Consider the following 10,446-nt stretch of genomic DNA (forward strand, 5'->3'; position numbering starts at 1 on the left):
TATTAGCTGATTTCCTACCCAAACCTTGCATAGTTATTTTTGTATCACTTTCCTGTGAGCTTCTCAAAGATTAAAAAGATTGTTAATCTAATGCAGTAGTAAAGATTAAAGAAAACTACGAGCTTCCTTCTAATTTAACAAGCCTAGATCATTGATCAGCAATATCATTTCCCTTTCCAAGAGTGACAGGTTATCATGATTATCAAATGCAGCAAGAAGGTACTCCTGGCAGCTCATGAGCTCACACTGCCTAGCAATACGAGCGAATGTTTTATTTGCCAACTTTTCTATAAATCACTCTTAGGCTTAAAACATGCTCTCAAACAAAACAGAGGAAATAATTTGTATGAACAGAAGCTAATAACCAAGGGGGACACAATAATAGCTTGTAGTGACGGATGCATGGTTTAATTGAAGCAACAATTAGGCAGTTGAGCAAGTACGAGACAAGCAAGGAATTTCAAAGTGCACCAGATGGATGGACGTGGGAACCTTAATGGCCAGTGCCAACACATCTTCGTCCCCCCTTCTTCTCCACTTGCTCACTATGGCTGGAAAGCAGGCAGCAGTTACGATAGGGCCTAATGCATGATTGCCTCAACTGTTTTTTACTTTTTTTTTTCCTGCCGCCAGGAAAATTCCAGCTGTTGTTGCAGGGCCATAAACGCTTGCTCCTACAAATCTCAGCCATGCGTGAGGCCGCGGCCAAAGCGGCACGGGGCCGGCTGCCCGGGGATTTGGGATGAAAGGGGAAACCAAACACGCCGGGCGCCTCGGGCAGTAGTCGAGGCGGGGGGCGGCTGGACGCCCCGTCCCACAGAGCAGCTGCCACACCGGGGTCCCCTGGGCTGCCGAGCCGCCTCGAGCGCTTCCTACCCCGCTGCCAGCGGCACCCACCCCGAGGCCCGATCCGGGCCTCCCCGTCGCTTCTGCTCCGTCCCCGGCGGCGGTTCTTTCCCGGCTGGCGGGGCGTGTCCCGGGCAGCCCCGCTCCGCCCCAGCCCGGCTGGGCGGCGGGAACGGACGGCGCAGGGCTGGGCCGGGCCGGGCCGGGAGCCGCGGAGTGGCGGGGAGCGCCATGGGGCTGGAGACGGAGAAAGTGGACACTCGCATCTTCATGGACGACGACAACTTCCCGCGGAGCGGCAGCCCCGCGTTGTCGGAGGCGGAGAAGGGTGCGGAGGATGAACTGGACCGCGACCCCCACGGGATGAACGCCCATCTCCAGGTGCGCGCTGACCCGCGGCCGCGGGGAGCCAGCCCGGCGGGACCCGTCCCGGAGGGAGCTGGGCCGGGGTGGTGAGGGAGTGGGCTGAGCGGGCGGGCCGGGACCTGCGGCGGGTCGGCAGGCGGGTCGGCTGTCCCCCCTTGTCCCGGCTCCGCGTAACAGCCGAGCTGCTTCCTGTTCCAGGTGGGGTTCGAGGATGTGATCGCGGAGCCCGAGCTAACCCACTCCTTCGACAAAGTCTGGGTCTGCAGCCACGCTCTCTTTGAGCTCAGCAAGTACGTGATCTACAAGCTCCTGACCCTGGTCCTTGCCATACCCATGGCCCTGGTTCTGGGGATCGTCTTCGCGATGCTCAGCTGCCTGCACATCTGGTAAGAGCGTTTTGTTGCTCGTCGGTGCGTGGGCCCTGCAGACAGCTCAGAAGAACCCTCCTCATACTGCATTAGTGCCAAACTGTTGACCAGTACCTTTACAACCATTAGTGAGATCAACTTGGAATATCTGCTTTATTTTTAAAGGGAGAAAAATGAAAACAATGTTGGCTCTGGGATTCAGTTCCTTACCTTGCTCATACCAGTGGTTTGCCTTGTCAGTGTAAGCTTCTTGGGGCAGAGAGTGCCTGCTTGACCATTTGTGTGGCACCTAAAGCAATGCATCCCTGCCTTGTCTGGCTTCTGGAGTAGTAATAATGGTGATTGCTTGGTTCTTTTAAACTGGAGTACGGAAGTTGTTAAAACGTGTGTTTGAAAGACCCGGACAGATATATTACTTAAACCTGGTACCTTGTCAGTACAGTTACCTCTTTCACTTTTTTCCTCACAGACTGAAGACACTTCTGGGGTCCCAGCTTGCTCTTTCTTTGCTACAGCCACAAAATCTGATGTTACTGTCTTACATCTGGTACATGGCCATCTTTAGGTGCAGTGTCCCAGGGCCCAGGTTTACAGGCAAATACAGTAGCACTCCAAATGACAGCAAACCTTTTATACTTTAAACAGCATATGCTAGAAAAATATCAGGGAGAAGTGCCTTGGGACCAGAAAGGCAGATGATTGTAGAGAAGGAGGAAAGGAAGGTAAAAGAATGAGGTTGATGAAAGACCTGAAAATCCATTAGTCTGTAGAGGAAGGGGTGAATGCAGATTATCAACATCATCCTTGCAACCAAGATCTTTATACGTAGGGTTTGTGCTGTCTCATATGACTTGGGTAACACTGGAATAATGAAAAAGTCATTAAGGAAAACAAAATGCAATCCAGAAACTGGAGAACAAACTCAAAGCAATAGTACTAGACTGGTCATCTCAACCTGTGGTTGCAATCTTGTGGGTGCAGATTTCAGTTTTTGAAAGTGGATGAACTTTTGCATTGATGACATTGTCTTGAGCCACTTCAAAAACTGATGAACTTGAATTTTGGAGCATAAAGTTTGTGTAACATCCAGAGGAGTTGCCATATAATTTAGAGCTTCCCACCTGCTGCTCCTCTGGTCTGCAGATTATTAAGAACATTGTATCTTATGCCCAGACTTTTCTGTCAGCTGTCACCCATAGCATACCATGTGGCTGCAAAAGGGAACAGTGGGCATACAGATTTCCAGTAGTGGAACATCAATGGAAGAATGAATTGATGCTCAGTTTATTAGGATTAAAGGTTTTGTTGTGCTTCCAAATTACTTTACATCAGGCTTTCACAGCCTGGGTACACAGATGTGAGTTTGACTGAACCAGGACTCAGAGGTCAGTTTCTATTTATGCAAGTAATCCCAAGTGACTCTTCCAGGGTCTGTGGGTTCTCAGCGTGTCTGAAATAGGACTGTCTGAATGTGCCACTTCATTGGAAAAGTTTCCCTTGACTTTCTGTGAATACTCCTGCTTCTTCAACTCCTAATTTTCCTTCCATGTGTTCATTATCAGTACAAAAGTGATCATTCATTTTGATCTTCCTTGCATCTGGGACTGTGTGAAAGAATCATAATTCAGTAGCACTGTCTGCACCCCTTTGGACCCTCTCCAGTGCTACCATCCAAAGCCAGCAGTGTCTTATATTCCCACAGCCTCTCTTTTTTTAACACAAAAGCAGAACACACAGAGATGAAGTTAGCTTTTCTGCTGCTCTCCATGTTCCACATTTCTAGGGAGTAAGGAGTTGAGTGTTTCTGTATTTGAGAGGGTAGCATAGGAACAAGAGATTCAGGTATCAGTGGTAGCACAGGGACCCTAAACACATAGTACTGACTCCCATGAAGCCCCCACTGGATCTTGAAAAATAGTAACTCCTTGTTTTGTAAGTGAGAGGGAGGGAATTCCATTGTAACTCCTGTTCAGCTGTTGAAATGTCATGGGAAAACCCCAGGCACACCCTCCCACATGGCTGCCTGCAGGAGGGCTTGTCAGATTCTCTATGCCTCAATTTCATCATCCAAACCAGTGAGACAATGATGTTGATATGTCCTAGGGGAGCTTTTCCTGAGGCTAAATTCAAAGGTGTTTCAACAATATTGGAAGTGCTCAGGCACAAAGGTCTGTTGTTTGTCACACACATTGTGGTAGTTTTGTCAGCATGCACAAATACCTGGCTCAGCATTCCTTATTCATCAAGGGCACATCATGAGCTGTCCCCCCTCTTAATGGACAGTCAATGTTGTTTTCACCAGCAAAAAAATTGCTAAAGGAAGAAGCAAATGTGGAACCTCATGGAAAGCAAAAAGGAAATTGAGTAAGAAGTATTTAATAACACACTTTGAATTTTTGCCTGTACAAAAGGAACTGGCTGATTGAACCAGAACCCAGTTTTACCCTATCTGGTGAAAGATACTGGTGGGCTGAAACAGTGCCAGCAAGAGGGTTGGTGATCTACATATGAGGGAGGCTACTTCCTTACATTTCTTTTCTTTTACTAATGGCTGTCATTCTCACCACAGATTGCAGAAGTTGTCAAGACTGAGTTTTAACATCTTCATGTGGCTATCTGAGCAAGCATTTAATCATGGCCTCAGACTAAGGCTGTTTTGGTTATTGATTTTTAAACAAGAGCAGAAAAAAACAGGCTTTCCGGGCAGCACATGGGAAATGATCTTTATTGCAGATCGGAGACTGATTCTTGTTCCAAGCCACATGTTTGCCACCTCTTGGGAATTAGCATTTAAATCTCATATACGCTTTGTTGTAATCTTGTCTGAAGGGTGTTCTGGTATGTGGATATCTAAGCTGAGAATCAGTCTTCATTTGAGGATCCATATCTTGAGTCTTAGGTCTGAGATGGGCTCTAAAGCACAAGGACTCAGACAGCTTTCTGGTCTTGTTATCAACCAGAGCAGCAGATACTCAGAGATTCTTTTGGCTTGAACTTCCATTCACAGTGCTACGATGTAGCCAGGGACTTACATGCAGAGTAGATCATCTCATACCTTTTTCTCCATGACTCAGTTTACCAAACTTACTGATACCGTACCCAGCTCCCAAAATATCTCCTTACCAGCTGTTTGAAATGCAAAGAAATTACAGTACAGCTGTGCCATGAAGGCCCACCTTATGATCTGGTGTTGCCTTGATGCCTCTTCATTCATGTCCTGTAGACATCCCTTGGCTTTTGAAGAGGGAGTAGATGGATATTGTCTGATTTCCTTTTTAGTTATGTATTTTCCAGTTTACACAGGTCCTGGGATATATCATGTTTGATTTTAACACACTTTATATACCATGTGTGGGTCCTGGAAGCCTTTGGTAGTTATCTCTTGCCTAACTCATAAATATCCCAAGGGTTAATGGGACTCAACAAGAAGCTCTGCCACTGCTAGGTAATATTTAGCCTGGTCAAACTGTACAGCCATTCAAGATTTAATTCAAAATCATTAAGTAGTACACAGGCATGCTCAGAATTAGGTAATTTAACCACTGAATGGTGTATCTTTTGAAAAATAGTATTAAGAGATGTCAGAGGTTGCATTTTGTAGACCTTTACAGGAGATGTGATTCTTCACTTCGAAGCAGGAGTCTGAATTAATAGTCAATGACCACACCAAGCACATTGCCCAACTCTGTGGAAAGTTGAGCTGCTTTGAACTGCAAATGCTGTTATCCGTGGGAATTAAATTCTGCTCTGCCATTTCCAAGAGGCATTTGGTTCAAATGTTACCTCAGGGATTAGCAAAAAAAAAAAAAAAGTAATGTGAGCAAAAGTGAGAAAGCTTGATGGTATAATTTTGTAGATGTCAGGCCTTGAACAGAAAGAAGGTAGGATAGATGGAAAAAAATGGGTTCATTTGCTCTTTCCAGTTTAACAGTTCCCAAAATAGGTGATTCCTCCTATTTAGTGAAAGGATGAGTATTTTATGTTCCATATACATAGCAAGATTCAATGAGAGGTCATACAGGTCATACAGGAATACCTTGGCTACACTTCAGCTAGGATGCCAAATTGAACAGAGCTTTGATCTTCTTCCCATGGTACAGGTGCTGTACCATGTGGTAGCACTAGTGGTACCAATATTTTGGAATGTGTTGACATCCTTTGGATATGCTGACTTCACTTCCAGTGTTAGACATAGCTCAAGAAAGCAGCCACCATCTCTGTAAACAGAAGTGCAGACTCTGGTAAACCTACAGCAGTGGGAGTAAAGGTTGTATATAATAACATTTATTTGACAGGTCACAAAAACAAACACATAACTTCTAATGGCACTTGGTTATTTACTTTTTAAGTGTGCCTGGTAACTCCACAGAAAGCAAATCGCACCCTCTGATGATTTGGAAATACCACATATTGACTTTTCTGCTACTCAGCAGTTCAGTTAGATTTACAAAAAATGCAGGACAAATTAAGTTTAGGTGACAGAAAAGGAGCAGTGACATGTCCTCTATAAACTAACTGAAATGGAAAATGGGTGAAGTTAACACAAGCTGAGTAGCCATTTCTGGTATTTTCCCTGTGTTGCTCAGAGAAATACCACTTTTCTTTCACTTTGCATTACTGATGTTTACCAACTGTACTCTTAACACGTGAAGCCCTAATTTTATTCAGAAGTTATTCATTCTATATGCAGTGATACTATAGGTGGTTATAAAACACATAATTTATTGAGTTCAGTTTAAAACTAGATACACTAGATACTGCTCTAGTAATGCTCACAGTTCTATATGGTGTGTGTATATTGCTAGCTGTTTCAGCAGAGACAAAAGAAGAGAAGGTTTTAGAAAAACTATTCTTGTTTAAATCCATCTGGGTTAGCTTAGAATGCAGCACAGACATACTAGTACATGGCTTGCATTGTATGATAAAAGCTGAGAATCTGGATAGATAAACACAGAAAATAATTAATTTTGACTCTATTTCTAAGCTTCAATTTTTAAAAAATATACTATACTTTTTCTAATTTGTACTGAGCAGTACTCATTTGTAATATACAATACTTGCTTATTTTTCAGACTCATGATCAACTAGAAAATTAAATATTTCCTGTCATTCCAACAAATCTATGAGAGTTCTCTAATTACATGGACACAAGACTGGGATCTTAAATACTGAATGCAACAGCAAACTAGAACAAAATTTATTACCTTTATCAAGAGAATCTGTAGCTTCTTTTACCTAATTTAGGAAATAAATGTTACATGGCACAGAGATTTTTAAAAAACTATGCTCAAGTACCACTTCGGTGTTACATAAATTATTTATAGGTTTAATTTGTCTGCACCCAAATAAGCATATCCAGCTTAGTGAAATGACCAGGGATTTTGGCCAGTAAATGATTAAAACAGGAGAATAATTTAAAGTACTGTGATCAATTATCATGTGTCCATTGCCCCCCCTGAGCTGCCCATATGTGCTCTTCTGGATCTCCTCTGTTGTTAGTATGTTTTGCTTAAGCCACCACTAATGACACTGCTTTGGAATTGGGACAAATGGAGAACATTCCCAGATGGTTACTAGTGCTCAGGAGATAGAAGTACAGCAATTTCAAGTATCCACCCTGAGTGATTAAAAATATCTTTCCCCTGACCAGGAGTTTTGACCTCATTCTACCTTAAGTTTCACACCCACAAATGAAAAACTGTACAGCATCAACAAAATCCAATTATTTTAGAGATACAGCACGTGTCTGTATTATAGTAATCCACTGTAACCAGATACTGCTTTACTGTCTCTCTTCTGTTGTAGCAACTTTTACCAGCGATGTTGGATTGCTGAGAATGAGGCAGGAATGGCAAGATGCAGGTCTGCCTCTGCATTTCCATGTGTGAGAGAGAGAGGGAGAAAAGAAACAATAGAACAGACTGCAGAGGAAGACCAGGTCATAGAGAGTGATGTTCCCAGTCAATCAAACTGGGGGACCTGGTGTTTCTCTTAAGCACCAAAGACTCATTCTTGGATATACCCTTAGCAGATGGCTCTGCTCCTCAGCCACCGTGGAGTGGCACCAAGGTTGAAGCGTACAACATGCACCAGCCCTTCCAGAAGCAGGGAGAGAACAGCAAAAGCTCACCTCTGGAACAGACATGTTCAAAAGTTAGCTTAGAGTTGCCAATTAAGAAGAGACTTGATGAAAAGAAAGCTGGTGGCTTCTGTCCCCTTTGTTTCACACAAAGGATCCTGGCCAGAAGGCCACATGCATCATGGTGCTTCTGCATGTGCAGGTGTGAGCAAACAAAATTGATGGAGAATGACTGTGAGAGTGTAAAATCAATTATTTTAAATATTTATAGTTATAAAAACCTTTCCTCTTTCATAAGATCTCACACTTATGCTTGGTGATTCTGATTTCCCCATGCTCTATCAGCACCTGTCTTCAAATCTTCCATTTTCTTTTTTGCAGGATTGTGGTGCCTTTTGTGAAAACCTGTCTCATGGTCCTGCCTTCAGTGCAAACTATATGGAAGAGCCTGACAGATGTTTTCATCACACCATTGTTTGAGAGCATAGGCCGATTCTTTGCCATGATTAATATTCGCCTGGACCAAGAGTAAACGTCAGGGATGCAACTGCTGTAGTTGTAGCTGGTGTTGCACCTCTTTGCTAACCTAACATACAAGCACTTACCATTCATTCCAAACTAAATTTTCAGTGGCTGGTTTAAGTGGGAACATGCTAATTTTTGCAAAACTCATCTATTTTCAGGGAGATCAGTTTAAGAATAAGTAGGCAGTTTTCACAGCTCACTATTTGAACACCAGAGCAAAGACTGAGTATGTTGGCAACACTTTATTTTAATGGTACGTCAATTGCTAGATTACAGAAGGCTTCTCATGGAGGTTTAACCACCACCAGTGATAATGATTGGCATTATTACTATAAATATTTAAATAGGCTGTGATACCTTCAGTGAATCTAATCTGGAGGGTTCCTCATTGACTTTACTGCAAGTCTACCAGGGATCATTTTTGGCACTCGCTATGCAGAATGATCAGCTCTTTATTACCAGCAGTTAAAATAAACTGTTGTGTAACTCTCCTATATTGGGGAGGAAAAGCTCCCTGGAAGTTTATCCCTTAAAATAAGGTGTTAGCTAATGATGAAGAACATCAGCTAATGAGCACGCTGGCCTAGTGGGAAGTGTGTCTGCCTGTGGCAGGGGGGTTGGAACTAGATGATCTTTAAGGTCCTTTCCAACCCAAACCATTCTATGATTCTACGATTCTAATCTGTATATTTTATTTAATGAGAGGATAACTTTGTTGTATATTTTGTACCTTTGTAAATGGCACTTGATCAGTTTTCTTTGAATCCTTATTTCTATAGTATTTGAATTCTAACCAACTTACTAAGCAGCAAGACTGGGACACTGCAAAAAATTCCTTCAGATAATGAAATTTTCAGTTTCTAAAGTATGTAGATTTTGAAGTGTTGCCATGCAATTCTCTTATATTCATAATATATGGTTGTGTGCAAAACAAAATATTAGAAATAATTTAATGCAAGGTTATGCAAGAATTTGAAATATGTTTATTAAAAATGGTTTTTATTAAAAATGGGGTGTAGCAAATGCTACCCTGACTACTTCTGTGTATTTGTGCTAATATTGTGATATTTAAAATGATAGGCACTACTCTGGCACTTTAACTAGGTAACAAGTTCTTACACAAGGCAAGCAAGTATCATTGGTATCCTTGTCTAATTCTCCTCACCTGTTTACTTGACTCTGTTGCTTATTTGCTCCTTTAAAGCCTAACCCATAAAAAAACCTTTCTTCCTTCTGCACCTAATATGGCTTTGTAAACTAGAATAACATAACATATGCAGAGGTACATTTAAAATACAGTAGCCTTCTGATAGGCTAATGCTGCTGTTTTCTTTAAACACAGATAACAAGTTGTAATAGTTTAATGTTTGTATGATTTAGAATATTATTTTCTGAAATGATAGATTTCTTATCAAACAAGATATATAATATATATAGTAAATAATAAAATGACCATTTTTTCCTGTTTTCAACTTCATTTTCTTCAGGTTTTTCAACTTTTAAAAAGCTCTGAAAATGCCAAACAGCATAGAATATTATGCAATTCTTTCAAAATATGGGAGAGGGAAAATAAACTAATGAGCATCAATATGGTTCCACTATCATTAATTGCATTTAACTTATTTATAGTAGGAAATTATGTATCTCTGTGTATAATTAAGCCTAAACGGAATGATTCCTTTCTCTGAAGCAGGCCTCTCTGTGCAGAATTTTCACTACACTCTTTCTATGGGCACATGCTTTATTTACAGATGAGCTGCCAAATTTTCCTTTTCTTGCTTTTTGGCCTACAGCAGCTAGCTGACACTGTATTCTTTGGACATTGAGAACATCATTGTACATTAAAAATACTTTTACCATTTGTGCCATTTATAGAGGGATCCATATGGCTTTTCAATACTGGATATTAATGATTAGTGCCCATGAAAACTTCTCTGAAGTTTCCTTCTGCAACAAGTTAGCTTGCTATTCAGATGTGCTCTTCAAAATACCTCTGTTTTGCTAAAAATAAAAATATCTCATTTGAAAATAAAAATTGGTCAGGCTAGGCTTGAATTCCTTTGAAAGTTAATTTGTTTTATAACTTCCAAGGATTGTTACAAAGGTATTTTCCACAAAAACATATCCTCCTGGTGCATTCATCAAAAAAGGAAAATCAATCAGTACTAATCCTTGTGTCTAAAAGGAGCCTTATAAAAGTTTAAGCTTGCAGAAAATTCAGGTCTTGATCCAAACTTTGAGAATGAAACCATTCACTAGAGA

The 10,446-nt window shown here is 41.6% G+C and overlaps 1 protein-coding gene across 1 annotated transcript; it reads left to right on the top strand.

Moving 5' to 3' along the window:
- The first annotated feature begins 1,001 nt into the window (after positions 1-1,001).
- Positions 1,002-10,239, top strand: CAV2 (caveolin 2). The gene is made up of 3 exons (XM_071733688.1): positions 1,002-1,227; positions 1,411-1,598; positions 8,041-10,239. The coding sequence occupies exons 1-3, from the start codon at positions 1,078-1,080 to the stop codon at positions 8,189-8,191; spliced, it is 489 nt and encodes a 162-aa protein (XP_071589789.1). The 5' UTR covers positions 1,002-1,077; the 3' UTR covers positions 8,192-10,239.
- The last annotated feature ends 207 nt before the right edge of the window (positions 10,240-10,446 follow it).

This window comes from Heliangelus exortis, chromosome 1 (assembly GCF_036169615.1).
Source record: "Heliangelus exortis chromosome 1, bHelExo1.hap1, whole genome shotgun sequence".
NCBI lineage: Eukaryota > Metazoa > Chordata > Aves > Apodiformes > Trochilidae > Heliangelus > Heliangelus exortis.

Coding starts and splice junctions, on each gene's coding strand:
- CAV2 (XM_071733688.1), top strand. CDS start 1,078: ATGGGGCTGGAGACGGAGAAAGTGGACACTCGCATCTTCATGGACGAC. Junction 1,228..1,410: donor GGATGAACGCCCATCTCCAG/GTGCGCGCTGAC, acceptor TTCCTGTTCCAG/GTGGGGTTCGAGGATGTGAT. Junction 1,599..8,040: donor CTCAGCTGCCTGCACATCTG/GTAAGAGCGTTT, acceptor TCTTTTTTGCAG/GATTGTGGTGCCTTTTGTGA.